General features: G+C 39.7%; 1 protein-coding gene across 1 annotated transcript; it reads right to left on the bottom strand.

Moving 5' to 3' along the window:
* Nucleotides 1-8422: 8422 nt before the first annotated feature.
* Nucleotides 8423-15915, bottom strand: LOC109214775 (pleiotropic drug resistance protein 1-like). The gene is made up of 24 exons (XM_019378723.1): nucleotides 15364-15915; nucleotides 14618-14738; nucleotides 14421-14509; nucleotides 14241-14325; nucleotides 13999-14158; nucleotides 13814-13890; nucleotides 13661-13714; nucleotides 13490-13580; nucleotides 13050-13351; nucleotides 12670-12951; nucleotides 12259-12575; nucleotides 12015-12175; nucleotides 11804-11907; nucleotides 11559-11721; nucleotides 11356-11463; nucleotides 11110-11273; nucleotides 10693-11025; nucleotides 10322-10612; nucleotides 10151-10234; nucleotides 9929-10062; nucleotides 9608-9835; nucleotides 9345-9516; nucleotides 9019-9273; nucleotides 8423-8892 (listed from the first exon to the last, which is right to left on the bottom strand). The coding sequence occupies exons 1-24, from the start codon at nucleotides 15687-15689 to the stop codon at nucleotides 8635-8637; spliced, it is 4359 nt and encodes a 1452-aa protein (XP_019234268.1). The 5' UTR covers nucleotides 15690-15915; the 3' UTR covers nucleotides 8423-8634.
* Nucleotides 15916-21219: the final 5304 nt, after the last annotated feature.

The raw sequence follows: 21219 nt of genomic DNA, 5'->3' as shown, positions 1-21219 counted from the left end.
CCGAGGACGCACATGCGGTGCAGCCAGAGCACCCGCACGAGCTGCTACAGAGGAGCCACCAGCAGTTCCAGCTGGAGCCCAGGCACTTAATACGCCTACTACTACTACTACTCCAGCACTTCAGGAGACCTTAACACAGTTCCTGAGCATGTTTGGTACATTGGTTCAGGTGGGATCAATTCGGGTTGTACCAACTACTTCACAGATCGGGGGAGGGACCCAGACTCCCAGCATCCCCACTCCAGAGCATCGAGTTCCCATTGGTCAGTTTCCAGGTGTCATGGCGATACAACCTGTGGTCCAAGTTCAGCGGGTGGTGAGGATCTCTCGCCGAGTAGAGGACAGGTGGGTCCAGGAGGGAGAGACCAGACGAGGTCAGGAGAGAGAGTATAGGGAGGTAAGGAGACCTCGTAGACCGGAGAGATCCATTGGCCCTTATTTTGGAGGAAGAGTACGGCATGGTAGAGGTTTTGTGGGTCAGCCAGCTCAGTTTGCATTTCAGGCTTCGTACAATGTTTCAGGTGTTCAGGGGTCTCAGAGTACCCGTACCGCACAGTTTCCACTGCCACGTCAGGTGCGAGGTGTTTTGAGTGTGGTGACATACGCCATGTGGTAAGGTATTGCCCTAGACTAGGGGGGGTGCGCCTCCACAAACTTCTCAGCCACAGCATGCTCCGCAGAGTTTCCAGGCAATGATTTCAGCACCAGTTGCTACCCCACTTGCCCCGCCAGCTAGAGGTGGAGGTCGGAGAGGTAGAGGTCACCTTAGAGGGGGAGACCAGGCCAGATACTATGCCCTTCCTTCCCGTACTCAGGTTGTCGCCTCCGATTCTATCATCGTAGGTATTATTCTTGTCAGTCATAGAGATTCATCGGTTCTATTCGATCCAGACTCCACTTATTCTCTGTGTACTCTCATTTTACCCCGTATTTGGGCATATATTGGGATTCTTTGAGTTCTCATGTTTATGTTTCTACTCTTGTTGTGGATCGCGTTTATCAGTCGTGTTTGATTGCTCTTAGTGGTTTTGAGACCAGAGCCGATTTGTTATTGCTCAGCATGGTAGACTTTGATGTTATTCTAGGCATGGACTGGTTGTCGCCCCATTATGCTATTCTTGATTGTCATGCAAAAAAACCGTGACGCTAGCTATGCCAGGTGTACCGCGAGTAGAGTGGAGGGGTACCTTAGACCATACTTCCAGTATAGTTATTTCATTCCTTAAGCTCAGTGTATGGTGAGAAGGGGTATGACGCATATCTAGCTTATTTGAGAGATGTCAGTATTGATACCCCCTCAGTTGATTCTGTCCCAGTAGTACGGGATTTTTTTGATGTGTTTCCAGCTGACCTTCCGGGCATGCCGCCCGATAGAGATATTGATTTTGGCATTGATCTGCTGCCGGGCATTCAGTCCATTTCTATTCCTCCGTACCATATGGCTCCTCCTGAGTTGAAGGAGTTGAAGGAGCAGTTGCAGGAATTGCTTGATAAGGGTTTCATTCGGCCCCAGTTTTGATATTGCCTATGTGTTCGGGGTCTTATACTGTCTATTGTGATGCATCGAGGGTTGACCGTGGAGCAGTATTGATGCAGGACGGTAGGGTGATTGCCTACACGTCCAGCCAGTTGAAGGTACATGAGAAGAATTATCCTGTCCACGATCTTGAGTTAGCTGCTATTGTTCACGCCTTGAAGATCTGGCATCATTATTTGTACGGTGTGCCTTGTGAGATTTACACTGATCATCGGAGTTTGCAGCATCTGTTCAAGCAGAAGAACCTTAATTTGCGCCAGAGGAGGTGGTTAGAGTTGCTGAAGGACTATGATATCACTATTTTGTATCACCCGGGCAAGGTCAATGTGGTGGCCGATGCTTTGAGCCGCCGGGCATAGAGTTTGGGGAGTTTGGCTTATTTCCCAGCAGAAGAGAGGCCTATGGCGATGGATGTTCAGGCCTTAGCCAGCCAGTTTGTGAGGTCGGACCTTTCAGAGCCCAGTCAGGTTCTAGCTTGCGTGGTCTCTCGGTCTTCCTTGTTTGATCGTATCCGGGAGCGTCAGTTTGATGACCCTCATTTGCTTGTCCTCAAGGATAAGGTGTTGCATGGCGATGCTCGAGATGTGACTATTGTTGATGACGGGGTATTGAGGATGCAGGGTCGAGTTTGTGTACCCAATGTTGATGGGCTTCGGGAGTTGATTCTAGAGGAAGCCCATAGTTCGCGGTATTCCATTCATCCGGGTGCCGCGAAGATTTATCAGGATTTGGGACAGCACTACTGGTGGAGGCGGATGAAGAAATATATAGTTGGGTTTGTAGCTCGGTGCTTTAATTGTCAGCAGGTGAAGTATGAGCACCAGAGACCGGGTGGATTGCTTCAGCAGATAGAGATTCCGGAGTGGAAGTGGGAGCGGATCATCGTGGACTTCGTATCTGGGCTCCCACGGACGTTGAGGAAGTTCGATGACATTTGGGGCTATTATGGATCGGCTGACCAAGTCCGCGCATTTCATTCCTGTGTGTACTACCTATTCTTCGGAGCGGTTGGCGGAGATTTATATCTGGGAGATTGTCCGTCTGCATGGTATTCCAGTTTCCATCACTTCAGACAGAGGTACTCAGTTCACATCACGGTTCTGGAGAGCCGTACAACATGAGTTAGGTACTCGGGTGGAGTTGAGCACAGCATTTCACCCTCAGACTGACGGACAGTGCGAGCGCACTATTCAGATTCTCGAGGATATGCTCCGTGCGTGTGTGATTGAGTTTTGAGGGTCTTGGGATCAGTTCTTACCATTGGCGGAGTTGCCTACAACAACAGCTATTAGTCCAGCATTCAGATGGCGCCGTATGAGGCTTTATATGGTAGGCGGTGCAGATCCCCGGTGGGTTGGTTTGAGCCAGGTGAGGCAAGATTACTGGGCACAGACCTGGTTCAGGATGCTTTGGAGAAGGTTAAGGTGATTCAGGATAAACTCCGTACAGCCCAGTCTAGACAGAAGAGTTACGCGGACCGGAAGGTTCGTGATGTTTCCTATATGGTTGGAGAGCGGGTTCTGCTTCGGGTATCGCCTATGAAGGGCGTTATGAGATTCGGGAAGAAAGGAAAGTTGAGTCCGAGGCTTATTGGTCCTTTTGAGATATTGAGGCGTGTTGGGGAGGTCGCCTATGAGCTTGCCTTACCTCCCAGCCTGGCAGGAGTTCACCCGGTATTTCATGTCTCGCTGCTCCGGAGGTATCACGGTGACCCGTCGCACGTGTTGGATTTCAGTTCAGTCCAGTTGGACAAGGATCTATCTTATGTTGAGGAGCCAGTGGCAATATTGGACATACAGGTTAGAAAGCTGAGGTCAAAGAACATCGCATCAGTGAAGGTTCAGTGGCGGGGTCAGCCGGTCGAGGAGGCGACTTGGGAGATCGAGCAGGATATGCGCAGCCGTTACCCTCATCTTTTCACTACTTCAGGTATGTCTCTACGCTCGTTCGAGGACGAACAAATGTTTAAGTGTGGGAGGATATAACGACCCGGCCGGTCGTTTTAAGAATTAACGCCTCGATCCCCTATAAACTGCTTTCCCCGTGTTTGTTTCTGCTATTGTGATTTGCCGGGAGGAATTATTTGGAGTTTCTTTGGGACACTTAGTCCCTAAATGAGAGCTTAAGTTTTGAAAATTTGAACGTAATCAGAACAGTGTGAAGACGGCCTCGGAATGGAATTTCGATTGTTCCGTTAGCTTCGTTGGGTGATTTCGGGCTTAGGAGCGTGTTCGGATGGTGTTTTGGAGGTCCATAGCTAATTTAGGCTTGAAATGCTGGAAGTTGAATTTTTGAAGTTCACCGGTTCGATAGTGAGATTTAGATCCGAGGGTCGGAATGGAATTCCGGAAGTTGGAGTAGCCCGTAGTGTTGAATGTGACATGTTTGTAAAATTTCAGGTCATTCGGACGAGGTTTGATAGACTTTTTGATCGAAAGCGTATTTTGAGAGTTTTTGAAGTTCTTAGGCTTGAATCCGATGCTAATTGGTTGATCCGATGTTGTTTTAGGTGTTTGGAAGATTTGTATAAGTTTGGATGGTGGTATATGACTTGTTTGTGCTTTTGGTGGAGGTCTCGGGGGCCTCGGGATGATTTCAGATGGTTAACGGGAAGTTGGAAACTTGGAGTTGCAGCTGATGTTCTTTGGGCTGCTGTCATAACCGCATATGCGGTTGAGAGGCTGAAGATGCGACTCCCGCAGATGCGGAATTTAGCCGCAGAAGCGGCCAAGTGAGGAAAAGCAAGGAGCCACAGGTGCGGAAAGGTTCACGCACCTGCGTGACCATATATGCGGTGAGTAAGTCGCAGGTGCGGATTTTGGGACTTTAATGAGTTTCACTGGTGCGGTTGTTTTTCCGCAGAAGCGGGACCGTAGGTGCGGTCCCTTGACCGCAGAAGCGGAATTGCTGGACAGAAAATAGGGATTTCGAGGGTTTAGTTTCAAAACATGGAAAAAATCAAATTGGAGCTCGGGAGAGGGCGATTTTGGGAGGAAGTTGAAGAGGAAATCATTGGGTAACAATTCTTTATCCCTTTCTAGTTGTATTTCATTAATCTATTGCTCGTTTTGTCATATAATTTCAGATTGGAGGTGGAAATTGGGAAAAAAATGAAAGAAAGTTCTTAGACCTAGAATTCGAATTTTGATGGGGAATTTGACCTTGAATTTGGATAATTTTGGTATGCACGAACTCATGAGAGTACGAGGATTCTGAAAATATAAATTTTACCCGATTCCGAGACGTGGGCTCGAGGGGCATTTTGGTTATTTTACCTAATTTTGCGTATTAGCTTAGAATTTATTTGTAGAATCAATTTCTTGAAGTGTTATTTACATTATGCAATTGAATTGAATAGATCTGGGCCATTTGGAGTCGAGTACTCGTGGCAAGAACGTGGTTTCGGGTTGATTGTGAGACGATTCGAGGTAAGTGGCTTGTCTAACCTTGTGTGGGGGAACCTCCCCTTAGGATTTGGTTTGTTGTTAATTGAAATGCCTTGTACGTGATGTGACGAGTGCGTACTTGTGCTAATTGTTTGAAAAACCATTTTTATTTAAGTAACTATAATGTGATTCTTTTCTTTTTCATATTCATACTGCGTGTAATTGACTTAATTGCCTTACTTGCTCAATTTGCCTTATTCGGATTATGTGCAACATGCTAGGTTAGAAATATCTGCTTTACTTTGGTATGAAAAATTGAATTGAATTGAATATTCTTCGTGTTGCTGCTGTGTGTTTACTTTGGGGACTACGGGCGATATCCCGGTAGATCCCCCCCTCCCCCTGCACATTTACATTTGGGGACTACGGATCGAGATTCTATTAGATCCCCGGCGCATTATGAGTTGGACTACGGGACGACACCCGGGAGATCCACTGGACATTTACATTTGGGGACTACAGGACGGTATCCTGGTAGATCCCTGGTTTGCTGGTATTTACATTTGGGGGCTACAGGACGGTATCCTGATAGATCCCCGGTTGTTGGATATTTACATTTGGGGACTACATGACGGTATCTTGGTAGACCCCCGGTTGCCATTTCTGTGTTGAGCTGTATTCTTTCTGCGTTATTTTCTCTGTTGTAATTGTTGTTATCTTTATCATTATACTGTGTTACTTCAAACTATTTCGCTCTTGAATGAAACAGTGGGTACTTTCCTTACTATTATTGTCTTTCTTTTATTATTGGACTACAGATGAGTGTTCCGGGAGATCCGCTGCGCATATATTGAATTTGAATGTAGTGCGGGATACCAAGAGATCCCCAGCACATATTTTGAGGATACCAAGAGATCCTCGGGATACCAAGAGATCCCTAGCTCGTATATTGAGGATACCAAGAGATCCTCGAGATACCAAGAGATCCCCAGCACACATATTGAGGATACTAAGAGATCCTCGGGATACTGAGAGATCCCCGATTGTTACCTCTGCGTTGAGCTGTATTTGTTTTTCCGTGATTACTTGGTTTCTGTTAAAGTTACTGTTGTTCTTCTATCTTGTGTTACCTTTTTACTGTTGCACTTAAGTATACTGTCTCATTCTATACTGTTATTATATCTTGTATTTCCTTTAGCCTCAGTAGGGCCCTGACCTCCCTCGTTACTACCCGACCGAGGTTAGGCTTGGCACTTACTGAGTACCGTTGTGGTGTACTCATGCCCTTCTTGCGCATGTTTTTCATGTGCAGGTCCAGGTACTGCGACTCAGACTTACCACGCTTGAGGCGAGGCGCTTGTAGAGTCTCCGAGGTATGTCTGCCGCGTCCGCAGACCGAAGAGTCCCTTTCTACTCTTGCTTTAAGTATTAGCCCTTCTGTATTTCCTTTCTTGTTAGATATTCTGGAGTTGGATACTATTAGACATTCAAAAGCTTGTGATCATGAGATTTCGGATTTCGGGAAATGTTATTAGTTTCGAGAGTTGATGTTGTGTATGCCGAGCGGTATTTCAAACACTGTTTTATTTTACCATTTCGGTTTCTCAGTTATTTCTTCCGCAAATGTTGTTATTTTCCGCATTGTTAGGCTTACCTAGTCGTAGAGACTAGGTGCCATCACGATGGTTCACGGAGGGCGAACCGGGGTCGTGACATTTGGCTTCCATGATCTCTAGTGCACCCCTTTGATTTGGGACCTTCCTGTAATAGCATCCGTCAATCATTATTTATAGAATCTTTGATTGATTTATCTTCCGGATTTTCGGTGCTTCTTCCTTTTTCATTGATTCTTTTCCTTGTGTTCTTTTAGAGCTCCCGTTAATAGATTGTTTCCTTAATCTATTCTTGAATGGCATTGCTTCTTGATTCCTTTGATTTATTCCTTGTAATCCTGCACCAAATATGGTATATCATTTTTCATCATTGAAACTCATAATTAACAGTTAATGTCTATTATAAGGAAATTCGTTATGGTCCTAAAATCAGCTACTTTAAACTTTCGGATTGACTTTGTAACGTCAGAAACTAGTGGGATGGTCTTCGTAGTTAGAAAAAATGTTGCTGAGATTTGTGTAATTAGTCCAATTCTTCTGGCGTGTCAGCTTGTAATGCTTCTTTCTATGCCTACTTCAAATTTCAAACCAACAAAAATCTGAAAGCTACGGCTTTTAACATCTTCTCATACCAATTGCTTGCACGCATTACACAAGAGCTCAAATTTAGAGGGATAACTCAACCAATTTTTTATTTTGTATGGACAAATTTCATGTGTAGAAAATTAATACAATTGGAGCACGCATTACACACGAGCAATGCAAGTTTAATGGAACCATACAATGTATATCAATATCGTAAAAAGAAACTATATTGAACTACTTCAAATGGTAAAGACAAATTTATTAAAAAAAATTCATTTAGTGGCGATTTATTTCAGTTAACTTTGCTATGAAAATTAGATCATATGTGAAAATTATTAAATTTTCAACAAGTATTAAATTCTAAACTCATAATCCTCAAAGTGAAACAAGTATCTGCCTAAGTATATTATGATTAACACTTACTTCTAATTTATAAAACTAAGGCTGGAACACAATAATTAATTGCAAGGGGCATCTATTATCAATAAATATTATCACGTGCTTACGTCGCGACTGCATGTGACTCCAAATGTTTGGGAGGGGTTCCCTTGCTTAATTTATTTTTCTTCTGAGGAAACTTCAACGTTAGACTATCAATTTCGTTTGTTGTACCTAAAATTCTAAACAACTTTCCTTTGAGCAATGTATTTAATTTTATGTGTATCTTGTTATAATTTACTGTATGTGCATTTTACATGGTACACTTTCTTTTTTATTTTACCTAAAAGAAAATATCTTTCTATACTATATAAAAACAATTTAACTTTAATATTCTTTTATCCACAAAATTTCAAACAATGCCCACTTTTCTCAGTTATTTAAGAAATACGCCTATACTTTCTTATTTTAGTTGTGGATTTCTCTCCTATAGAAGGCCACAAAAATTAAAATATAGCAGTAATTCCGATCTTCCCCAACTACCTAGTGTGTGAATTTTACAAGTAAAAGAAGAAAACGGAACTAGTACGTATGTTGTGTTCCTAAAGAAATCGAACCCTACTAGTGATTCGCTTCCTAGTACATTTTGTGGTTAAAAAAAAAAAGAATTAATATATTAATGAGTATTCTTGGTGAATCTTAGTGTAGTTCAGTTGGTAGGTTATATGACCTTTCACTTTGTTGGCAAAGGTTTGATTTTCCATCTTATAATCCCATCAATACTGAAAAAAGAAAAAAAAAAATACATATAGTTGGAAATCGAATCCTTGCCAATCAGGTGAAAGTTTTATGGGACTATTAAGATTCATCTTTTGCAGATTTAATATTAAACCAGAGACATCCGACAACTGCATGCTAAGATGTTTTACAAAAGAAACTCAAAACTTTTTCAATATATACGAATGTGTACAAGGTTGTTCTTAGATACAGGAAACATACTTTAGTTCTTCTTACTATTACAAAATTGAGAAAATCATAAAAAAAAAAGACAAAAGAGGAAAAAGAACATTACATTATTGCCTAAAATATACACATTTCTTGATAAAACTCTTTTCAGGTCTATACCTGGACCAACCTATCTTTTCTGAAAATTAAATGCTTTAATTGAATACGCAAAAATGAAGAGGAAAACAACGGATATTCCAACAAGAATTACTGCAACATATCCTACAAAATCATATTTGAAATCAAAGAAATTCTCTATGAATTCTTCCACTGTCTCATTTGTGTCAAGTTTGTCTTGTAGGTCTCCAAACTGTGAGGCAATTAGTCCATATAATGTCCAAGAAACGGGGCAAATGTAATAATACCATCTCCACCACACTGGCATTCTCTGTTATAAACCAGGAAAAAAAGAAGAGAAAGAATTATTATAGTTAACTTTCTATTTTTCAGATTTATCATAGAGCCAAAAAAGTTAGTCCAAAATTTCCAAAAAATGTTCCAACATGGAACTTACTGTTTTTGGAACGACGAATCCACAGAAAAGGTTCCATATTGCATAAAATGCAGATGAAATAATAGCTGCAATGCTGTGATTAGGAGTAACAGCTACTGTCATCATCCCATACAATGTGAAGTATAACAAGGTGAAATACATAAAGAACAGATACCAAAAGAATTTGGCAACTGTCCATTCAAATCCGATCATGACATATACTATAACTCCATATATGATCGTCTGGATGAAAAGGTACGGGAGCTCAATCATAACCTGCATAACAAAAATTTATTCAATGAGCCAACAGCCAATGTCAACAAGTTCTCAAGGATACAAATTTGTACCTGTCCGAAAGCATATGGAAGAGCTGAATACATTCCAGCCGCTCTTTCCCTATAGAAAACTGTCCTCTCAATGGCAATAACTGGCTGCACTGAAGTAGCATTTTGAACGCCAAGAAACAAGACAGCAACATACATTGAACCTATAGCATTCAAAAGATCTTGTTGCCTTTTCCTGGAATCGGTTCAAAACCATTAGACTTGTGACTTAAAAAACACGTCGAGGGAAATATATCTTGAAGATGAAAAGCAGTTTTTCTATTTACCTTATGGAGCCAAGATCCCAGAATATCGTTCCAAACATGAGAGCAATGAAGAACGTAAACATGAGCCTGACTGCTGTGTAAGGTGGATTTCGCCAGTATGACAAGTGTTGTTTCCAAAAGCAAGCCATGCATTGGGTGAAGAAAGATTGGGAATACTTAGTTGGAAAGTAGAGGTCTTTTGAACAAGGGGCTGGTACACTTAGTTCCTTGATTAATGCTTTGTTTCTCCTGAATATTTGCTCCATTTCAGAATTCAAGATTATGTATTTGTATAGCTCTATATATAAAGAATGTGGTAGCGTTCAACTCGATGATTCATACCTATACAATTCTGAGTTCTTGTATAATTCTGTAAAGTCAATTCCGCGAGCTGCTTCTTGTGCTGCTGAAGTTATCTCCAACATCCATGTTGCTGGATTATAACCATCTTTGATTTTTGGCACTCCATCAATTCCCTGAGGCAAATGGTAAAAAGAATCATTACTTTGTGTACTTGGCCAACATAATAGGATTTCTAGTTCCTTTATCTAACAGATTCCTTACCTCAAAATACTTAATAAGATGAGAAGAATGGCGTCCTAATGGGCCGACATATATTTCTTCACCTCCTCGTTTCAGGAGTAGGAGCTGCGAAATATTAGTAGACTGAGAATGTTTTTCTCCAAATGAAATTATACTAAACTGAAAGATTTTGGAAGATCAACTGTTGCTCACCTCATCGAAAGCATCAAATATGTCGATGCTAGGCTGATGGATAGTGCATACCACTGTTCGGCCTGTATCTACCGTGTTTCTAACTGTTCTCATCACTATTGCAGCTGCTCTAGCATCTAATCCAGAGGTTGGCTCATCCATGAATATTATAGAAGGGTTGGCAACAAGTTCAACTGCAACTGTAAGCCGTTTTCGTTGTTCAGTTGAAAGACCATTCACTCCAGGCAATCCAACAAGTGCTTCTCTTAGAGGGGTAAGCTCTACGAGTTCCATGACCTCTTCAACGAACATCTGCAATGCTACATTTTGATATAATATCCATTTTCATGTTATATAAGCAAACATAGCAGCCAAATTCCAGACTGATTTACCTTTCTGGTTTCAGTGTCAACTTCACGAGGCAGTCGAAGCGAAGCAGAAAACTGCAATGATTCATATACTGTAACATGAGGTGAATGAATGTCAGTTTGCTCACAGTATCCAGCTATCCGAGCAAACGTTTCTTGTTGCTTCGGGTACCCTGATATACTGATGGTTCCGTCAATGTATCCGCCGGTTTTCCTACCAGCTAAGACATCCATAAGGGTGGTCTTACCAGCTCCACTAACACCCATTAGAGCTGTCAAAACTCCTGGCCTAAAAGCACCACTCACACCTTTCAAGAGTTCAAGCCGGTCCTCGGCCACACCTTGAGCTTTCATTTCCTGAAGTCAAACCATAGATTTGAGAATTTAACTCAGACATGTATAGGTCAGTTAATTTTCGTAGTTCAAGTTTTGAATGTATACCTGTGGCATATCTACTGTGTATCTGATATCGTCAAAAGTAATAGAAAGGGGCTCAAAAGGGAGAATCATTCCCCTTCTCTTTTTTAAATCAGCCTCAGTAATGCTGCCTACCCTTGAGGACATAGACCTGGAAGATGCACTTCGCCGAATATCATTTCCTCTTTCTGCATATATGGCGTTGATAGCGTTAGTAGTTGGTGGAAAATCTTAAACTGAAACTGAAGCTCAAAGGGAAGAAAGTGTTACCGGAAGAGGGCTTTTCTATCGGAGCTAGTTCAATAACCTCGCCCCTTTTGCTTGCATTCCTCTCGGCAACAGTTTCTTCTGAAAGAACTGCCTGAGATTTACCAAATGCTGCACCAAAATTACCCACCTTGTTGATATGATGCGATTATCCTATAAAAGGAAATGAAGACTAGATTGCATAAATGAAGTTGGCGGATCCTTACGGTTGAGATAAGCTAAGGCCACCGTGAACAGGAAATTGAAGAGTAAAACATATCCAAGAAGAGCTCCTGCTCCAATCCAATACCATCTTGCTTCTGGAAAGATTCCACGCGATTTCAAGAATGATACCCCTAATGTCTCCGTCCCCGTGGAGTTAGGAGGAACCTGTAAAACAAAATCCAGATAAACTCTCAAAAGGTTACCTTAACAACCTGTCCTTCCCAAAACTGCAGAAGCTTTAACTTACATGTGCCCAACTCTTCCCTAGAAATTCATTCACAGCGATAGCATTCTGTGCGTACATCATAGGCGAAATCCAGTAACCCCATATCCACCACTTCTTCACATCATCTGATAGACAAATTGTTCCATGTTAAATGAAAACTAACAAAAGGCGAAGACTACATATACATGAGCATTTTCCTTGTGATTTTTTCCAAAGTTGTCAGTAATTTTACCTCTTGACACAATGAATCCACCCATTACAAGAACTGTGAGTAGTGCACATGATCCAAATGTATTTGCAACAATGACATTCCTTCCAAGAGCTCCTAAGAATCGAAACAGCCCCGAGGCCATCTGGTTAACACATATGAGCAGAAATAGCTGTTTGAAGAACCTGCAAATAGTAAATCAATCTATATCAGATTTAACAAACCACGAAGTTCCACGCCTAGAAAAAAGTTTAATCTGATCTTCTACCTCCCAACATCCGCCTCGAATCCAATAACATAATAAGTCATACACACCCAAATGGCAACTTCTACAAGTGTGACCGGTATCTTGAGGATCCAAGTAGGAAGAGCATATGCCCAAGCAGGAAAGAAAAGAAGATCACGTTGTTTGTAAAAGGAAGGAAGCTTCATAATACTGAGGGCAAGCTCTGAGAATCCATTGAACATAATCATGATAACTGCAAAGAACAGTGCACCCAAGAAAACAGCACCATCTGTTGTTGTATTTCTGTGCATCTCAGTTCGTAGAAATAGTGTCATTGTTATAGAAGCCATCAATGTTAGCTGAAATGGAAAAAGAGAGAGAATTGATTTATTTCTAAACAAGCATTTAGGAACTTGAAAGGGCAACCTGTTTTTGTTATTACTTGCTACTTACTTGTATCATCTTGAATATATAGACGAATGAATTCCTCTTCATAAGAAGGTATTCTCTAGCTGTGCAGGCTTTTAAGAGTTCTTTCTTGCTAACACCATACCTCTTTGTGGTTAGAGCGGCGGGGTGGCTCTTTGATTTATCAAAAGGAACAGCAAGCTCATCACCAAGCTTCCTTCCAATGTGAAATGATTGAAATGATTCAGAAAATTCGCGCACTGTGATAAACTTATATGGTTCATCACGACGTGCCCAGTATTGCTCTTGATCCTTCCTTGATGTCACCTTTTATTAACACATAGTAGTAAAAAGACTTAAATTAGAAACATGAAATGATCCACGACTAGAATGAGTTGAGGGAATAATATTCCAATGAGGTTTACTTCTTGTAAGAAATCAGCAACTCCTTTCCTCTCGGGACACATGAAGCCCATGTACTCAAAGAACTCAAGTACATTTTCCCTGGGACCTTGGTACACAATCTGACCATCTGATAGAAGAATGATATCGTCGAACAAGTCATAAGTTTCTGGTGCAGGCTGAAGAAGTGAGATTACAGCAGTTCCTTGAAGAATGTGGATTGATTGCCGAATTGAATTCACAATCTGATAAGTTGTTGAACTGTCTAAACCAGTTGATATCTCATCCATAAAAAGTGCTCTTGCTGGTCCAACCATCATCTCCCCTGTATTACAAATTATCAACAAGTTTAGTATCCTAAATTAAGCACGATAACTTTTTCGCCCAACTCTTTGTATATGCTTATGGTTTTTACAGTATCTATTACTATTACAGGTTATAAGATGTTTCTGTTTGACCTAACCTGTAGTTAGTCTCTTTCTCTGCCCTCCTGAAATTCCTCGAATCATTTCATCTCCAACGAGGGTATCAGCACAAATGTCAAGTCCCAATATCTGAAAAAAGTACACAGATAGAGAATTGTTGCATAGTTTTCTAGTTTCTGCATTAGTGTTCTTTAATGCAAAGCAATTACCTTGAGAGTATAGTCTGTTACAACATTAGCCTCCTGTCCTTCATTCCATGCTGACTGTTCAATAAAAACCCGTCGTCAAACCATGTTTTTTATCATAGTTCATAGAAAGAAAAAACAAACATCAATCTGAATTCCTGTCTACTTTGTTTTCACCTTCATAAAGATATCGACATCAGGATCTGGCTTAATATTTGCTTCCTTCTCTCTTCTAGACAGCTCTGCCAAAATTTCTGCACATTCATAAAAAATTAATAAAAAAGTACGCGATGTCCAAAACAGATTGGAAATGCAACATGTTCATTGTGTCAGATCCCAGAGATAAAGGGAATCTCACTGACCATATTTAGCTCCAACTCCTTGACATCTAGCAGAAAATGCCAGTGTTTCCCTAACTGTCATTTCTCCAATATGAAGATCATTTTGGCTTATATAAGCAGATGATCTTTGTGGTACAAACTCATCCATTCCATGGCCATTATATGTAACTTTCCCTGAAACCTGAAAATGCATAAAATTATCGACTGCCAATGCAAAAAACCTCAATAATCTGAAACTGTATTATATGACTTATGTGTCTTACTTTGAGATCTTTATCCAATTTTCCGGCCAAAGCTAATAACAATGTGGTTTTTCCAGAACTTGGTGGTCCTAAAAGCAGTGTCATTCTGCACAACAAGAATTGAAAATGAATGAATAAACATGATTTTTTTTTTTGATTTGTCTAAAAAATGACTCTTTTGACAGAAGTGTTTTTTCTCACCTTCCTGGTTTGATGATTCCACTAACTTCATGAAGGATAGGCAATGGTTTCTTTCTACTTGGAAGAATATGAAGATAATTCAAGAAATCCTTTACATACAAAGTGAAATGGAGATAGAAAATGAGTATATTGCATGTAAATATATGGCATAACTTAAGTTATTGATGATGTACTAGAAAAATCCTGTATATTATTACCTCTAAGATGTTAACTGTGAAGTTGAATATTGTAGGTAGAGCTCTACTACCAACTCTAGCTTCTGCATCTACACTCACATGCTCAAACCTGACTTCAATTGTAGGAAGATCAAGACCAACTCTGCATCATCCAAAAATCACAAAAAAATATCAAAAACATAATCATCAAAATTCAAAAACTAATCTAACAATTAACTTCTATATCTGTAAGAGTGTTTAATATAACGAAAGTCATTTTCTATGGAAAAAATTTTCTATGAAATTGTCAGATACTTTGGGGAGTGAAAATATTTTGAGAAAACATATAAAGATTAATAATAATAATAATAATAATAATAATAATAATAATAATAATAATAGCAAATCGGAGAGAGTTCTAATGAAATTTGAGTAATAAAATTTAATAATAACGTCTAAGTGCTGGTTGAAACAAGTAATACGAAGTCAAAAGTTAAGATAGTAGTAAGAAAATGACTTTCGCCGCTCATAAGTGAGTGAAGTCATTTTCCCTTGAAAATATTTTTTAATAACTACAATGTCAACTACAAACCCAGTAAAATCCCACAAGTGGGGTCTGGGGAGGGTAGTATATACGCAGACCTTACCACTATCCTGGGGAGTTAGAGAGGCGGTTTCCAAAAGACCATTGGCTCGAGAGGATGAATAGACACTAGAAAATGACTTTCGAAAAACATTTTCCTAGAAATTGACTTCAGTCATACCAAACACACGGGAAAAAATTTTACCTATCAATGCGCTTTTTGAGCTTCAACAAGAACTTCTCATTATCTTCATCAGCAATCTTGACAAGCCTCTCTAATAAATTCCTCCTTTCCACCAAATCAAGTTTAGTTATATCAACTTCTCTAGATTGACCTTCTTCTTCAGTGAGAATACCTCTCCTTATACGAAGATAAGTTGGTAGTTTCTCAAGAGCAGCCCATTTTAATGCCTCTTCATCATCTGCTTCTCTTGAAGATCTTGAGAATACGTCCATTGCACTATTTCTCCATACATTTGAGCTATTCAAACGTGCACTACTTACCCTAAAAATGTCTTCACCACCCTCCATTTTTCTCTTCTTGTTTTGTTCACTCACATTAAGCAACTGAATGAATGAGACCAAAATATATAAGTCAAGAAGAAACAAAGGTGGAGCTTTTGTAACTGCTCAATGAGACAAAAGACAAATTTAGTATTTAAGAACTTTGTGAGTATATCATAAAATGGGAATCTTTTTGCTCATTTCCTGCTCCTTTTCTGGTTAGAGGGTTCTTTGATTCTTGAAAGTTTTTGTAAAAGGGTGTCATTTATATATAATTATATACATGTAGAGAGATGTATATGAACTTCTGAACGTATAAAGAATAGAATAGAGTGGAAGGTCAACTTCGAGATACTATTTTAGTGATTTGACGTAAGAGTTGATGCAAACAAAATCAATGATGCCAAATTTGTTTGACCAAATACTAGCTATTTATTTCATAATTGAAAATTTTGAGTTATGGTTCATAATCATCTTCCCACTACTTAGGTCTTAGTGAACAAGAATAAGGTAAAATTAGAAAAGGTAATATTAAAAATGTAACATTAAAAAAATATATACTACTATATCTTTTAAATATTGAACAACGTACTTTTAGTGTGGTTTAATACTAAATGTTCCTTTCCCCTTAATCAGAGGTTCTAATACTACAATACGGTCCATTTTGATAGGGAGTGTAATACCCCTCTAATTAATAGATTATCGATGGTGTAAATCTTGAATTAGTTGGACCAACGAGTTTCAAATATGAACTAAAGGTATAGAGAATAAAATCTGCATAGGTTTGGGTAAATGATACTGGTTAGGACTAACCAATTAGGCATCCTCAACAACTCATGATCCTGTCTTACTTGCTTTTATCTCAACCATTATATTGATCATTACATGTAAATCCGATTCTTAAATGCAACTTGAATTAATCCTCATTAGGAATAAAGCGATATCAGTCTAAACTCCAAAGTAAAATAAAATCCTATATAAAGTATGATGTATCCTATAAGTTTAAGCAATGACAAGAAAGTAGAATAAAATTTTTAACCGCTATTATTTTATTTTATTTTTCTTTTAAGTAACATGTTGAGGAAAACGGAAAGAAAGAGCAAATGTAAGAGCTTGATATAAGGGTTTTAGCATTACGCGTTCGGATTAGTTGGGATTTGTTCTCTACTTTATTTCATGATTTGATAAATTCGGTTGAAGATTTTTAAATAATTAAATATTTGTAATATTAGATTTACAGCTTAAAATCTCTGTATTAAAATGGATCTAACCTTGTAAGGCACATGCAAAGCATCTTAATCTTGTTCTTGCATTTAAAATCAAGCTAACACCCCACCCCCACCCACCCTTTTCTTTTTGTGTGGTTGTCAATTCTGCCTGAATGTCATTATAAAAACAAATTTTAAAAAAATTCAAGACAGACCTTTTTTTCTCATAATTTCATAATTATATTGTCGTCGTCCATAACAATGAAACTAATAAGGCCACAACAATAATCATCTTCACATATTAATATTTTGGGAGTCGAACAAGGTTTTCTTTGACTATATTTTTTGCAAATAATTTTTAAATAGTTTCAATTATTAACTGTTGTTGCTTATAATACTTTAATATATGTAGTTTTTAAATATGTAAATGTTATTTCAAAAAACTTAAAGAATTTATTTCCGAATTCACACCAAAAATTAGTCAATTTAACTGTCGTATTCCAAAAAAGTTCAAATAAATTGAAACATAGAGAATAGTTGTGAAGTATAAAAGGTTTTTGGTAGGATAATTTTCCTCGGTGAAAATTCTGTTAAATGGAGTAATAATCGTAAACTTATTCGATACTTTCATTTTGATATTTGAACTACGACTAATACTATCTATTGCCCCTGAAATACTTATCCACCATCCATGTAATATTAATTCTATTATTTTTCAAGGGTATTAAAGAATGGCACCGCCCCTGAAAGACAGAAAGTTGGGAGTTTGAGGAATTCTTAGTATTTGTATCGAAATCACTGCATTAGAGTCAGTATGCCATTAATAAACTTATTGCCACAATTGAGGAAATCATGAGAATATTATGTGCAGTTGTAATAACCCCAGCTGTCAGTTTGGTTAAAAAAATATACTCGTATTACCTTTTCATAAAAGTAATTTTAATCTTTTTTAAATATTTGGTTACAATTTTTCTTGCATGAGACTGTACATATTTGTGGGGAAAAAACGTGCTGAACAATGCAGATAATTTAACGTAGTTTGTTAAAAAAAAAATAGTAATTTCGAGGGAAAAATATGTGGTTTTCTTTCTTCTGAAATAAAGGATGAAAAATTGGTGAAGTTGCACAAAATATGTAGGATTTTATCATGGTTAATGTAGAGAACTCTAGGTGTGTGGGTGTACAGCTGTCAATGAGCTGTAGTTAAGTTAAGAAAGGTCGGTGGTTAGTTGTATAAGTAGCAGTTAGTTAGTTAGTTATGTACATTGTACATATTTCATTTCTTACTATTCATCTAACGTAATAAGTTGGGAACTTCTCTTCTATTCTCTCTAATTTCTTCTGTGCATGCTCTCGTCGGACTTCATAGCTGAGCTCTTCAACATGGTATCAGAGCTGTGAGCTAGATCCTTCAGCTCAGCAAGTAGTAGACGAGCGTCAAACAGCAGTTGTTGAGTCGATTTCTCAGCTAAGAGCAAAAGTACCAAAATTAGGGCTTTTCAGTATCTGGCTGGAACTCAACGAACATCTTTGTTCCTTTTGAGAAATTGCGAGTACAATCCAGTGCTCGATTGTGATTTTATGAAGAGATAAGGAAGTGTTTCTACTGAAATTGCATCACAACGATGTCAATTAATGAAGAAGTGTTGTTTGCTCAAACCTCAGGTACACCAGTTGCTCAATCGCACAACACTCAGAATCTCGAGCTTGTTCATCACAATAATCCGTTATACATTCATCCTTCAGACAGTCAAGGTTCTATTTTCATCTCAATTCAACTTCAAGGTTCTGAAAATTACTCGATTTGGAGTAGATCTATGAAAATTGTTCTTCACGGTAAAAACAAATTAGAATTTGTGCTAGGAACCTGTAGAAAGGAGATGTATGATGTTAGTTGTAACGACCCGACCGGTCGTTTTGAGCTTTTGCACTTCGCTCGCCAGTTCTGGGGCATGAATAGCCCCGTGTGATGTATTATGACTTATGCAAATCGTCTGTTTTGGTTTTCAGGGTAATCGGAATGGTTTTGGAAGAACAGTTCTCAGTTTGAAGCTTTAAATTTAAAAGGTTTGACCAAGTTTTGACTTGTTAGTATATGATCTCGGATTGGGATTTTTATGATTTGGTTAGCTCCGTTAGGTGATTTGGGACTTAGGAGCGTGATCGAAATGTATTTTGGAGGTCCGTGGAAGGTTTAGGCTTGAATTGGCGAAATTGAAATTTGGCGTTTTCCGGTTGATAGGTGAGATTTTGATATACGAGTCGGAATGGAATTTCGGAAGTTGCAGTAGGTTTGTTGTGCCAAATATGACGTGTGTGCAAAATTTCAGGTCATTCGGACGAGGTTTGGTAGATTTTTGATCAAAAGCGGAATTCGGAAGTTTTTGGAACCTTAGGCCTGAATCCGATGTGGTTTGGTTGATTCGATGTTGTTTGAGGTGTTTTGAAGATTGGTATAAGTGTGGATAGTGGTATATGACTTGTTTGTACTTTTGGTTGAGGTCCCGGGGGCCTCGGGGTGATTTCGGATGGTTGACGGAAGATTTTGAGTTGGGTTTGGCAGCTGAAGTTTTTCTATTGCTGTCATAACCGCACCTGCGGCTAGGGGACCGCAGGTGCGGACTCGCAGAAGTGGCCTCAGGCAAAGTGAGAGAAGGCGCAGATGCGGGATGTGATCCGCACCTGCGGGCCCGTAGATGCGGAGCCTGGGTCGCAAGTGCGAAAATGGGACTTAAGTGAGTAACCGTAGAAGCGGTGCTTTGACCGGAGAAGCGGTAGCGCAGATGCGACCATTTAACCGCAGGTGCGGTTTTGCTGGGTCAGAAACTATAAATTCCACCCATCGCGATTTTTGGCCATTTCTCAATATTTCATCAGGGAAGAAGCTTTTGGGAGCAATTTCAAGGGAGATTTTCAGAGGGATTCATTGAGGTAAGGTCCTTGGCTCTTAAGCCCGTTATTATGATGATTTTTATCGTTGTTAGCATGAAATTTAAGGGAAAATCAGTGGTAAATTTGGGGGTTAGGGCTTGGTTAATAGGAGAGCTTTGAGTGGTGTTTTGAGGGGCCATTTGAGGTTCGATTTTGATACTTTTGGTATGCATGAACTCGTGCGGAATAAGGAGTTTATTGATGTAATTTTTATCGGATTTCGAGACGTGGGCCCGGGGGCCGGGTTTGGTCAATTTCGGGATTCTTGATGTAAATTGGTTATTTTTGAGTGGGCTTTGTTCCCTTAGCATATTTTGATGGTATGGTACTATTTTTGGCTAGATTTGGAGCATCCGGAGGCCGAGTCGAGAGGCAAAGGCATCGCAAGCTAGAGTTTGGACGAATTGAGGTAAGTAATGATTGTAAATACTGTCCTGAGGGTTTGAAACCCGGGATTTCACATCGTTGTGCTACCTTGAAGTGACGCACACGCTAGATGACGAGCGTGTGGTCGTGCACCGTTGGGGATTGTGACTTGGTCCATCCCGTACGACTATTAAGTCGCGTATTCTACTTGAAAACTAATTGATATTGTTATATTTTGGAAAAGATTATTGTATTTGGGGCTAAATACCGTGTCTGGGCCTTGTGCCGATTGTTTGGGCCCTTAGGGAATTTTTACTACTATTCCTCACTGGTTTGACTTCATATTTGTACTCAGTCATGTTGTATTCTTACTTCTTTCATAACTCGGTTTTATTCACTCCTTTTGATTTCATAAATAATTTTGAGCTGAGTACTTGTTTTACTTTCAGCCCGAGGGGCTTGAGTGAGATATGACTAAGTGAGGCCAAGGGCCTGTGTTGTGAGGATATCATGGGATCGGGCTACGCGCCGCATCATGTGGTACTGATTTGTGATATATGAGAGGCCAAGGGCCTGATTTATTATGCCACGAGGTGGCTTGTGATTGATATGAGGCCAGAGCCTGTTTGATTATGCCACGAGATGGCTTGTTATTGCGCTTGGGCCGTAAGGGGCCCCTCCCGGAGTCTGTACACCCCCAGTGAGCGCGGGTACCCAGTGTGAGTGATGTGATGTAGCCCGAGGGGCTGTTGGTGTTTCATATTGTTGCCCGAGGGGCTATTCTTGATCCATGTATTGCCCGAGGGGCGGTTCTTGATTTATGTTATGCCCGAGGGGGTGATTACGAGTGATTGTGAGGTAGCCCGAGGGGCTGGTTCTGTTGATATTGTGCCGCCCGAGGGACAGTTTATGGTACATGTTTCGCCTGAGGGGCTGTTTACGTTTCTATCATTTTTACTCACTGTTTTATCACTCGTCTGAAACAATTGAAAGTTCTTTTAAAAGGTTTTACCGAAACTGAGCATGATTTACGAAGTAAACGATTTCTATAT

The sequence above is a fragment of the Nicotiana attenuata genome, unplaced genomic scaffold, assembly GCF_001879085.1.
Source record: "Nicotiana attenuata strain UT unplaced genomic scaffold, NIATTr2, whole genome shotgun sequence".
In the NCBI taxonomy this organism is placed as follows: domain Eukaryota; kingdom Viridiplantae; phylum Streptophyta; class Magnoliopsida; order Solanales; family Solanaceae; genus Nicotiana; species Nicotiana attenuata.
The sequence above is the reverse complement of the archived record's forward strand: the minus strand, read 5'-3'. Positions and strand labels throughout refer to the sequence as shown.

Coding starts and splice junctions, on each gene's coding strand:
- LOC109214775 (XM_019378723.1), bottom strand. CDS start 15,689: ATGGAGGGTGGTGAAGACATTTTTAGGGTAAGTAGTGCACGTTTGAAT. Junction 12,952..13,049: donor TTGCTGATTTCTTACAAGAA/GTAAACCTCATT, acceptor TGTTAATAAAAG/GTGACATCAAGGAAGGATCA. Junction 10,235..10,321: donor TATTTGATGCTTTCGATGAG/GTGAGCAACAGT, acceptor AATATTTCGCAG/CTCCTACTCCTGAAACGAGG.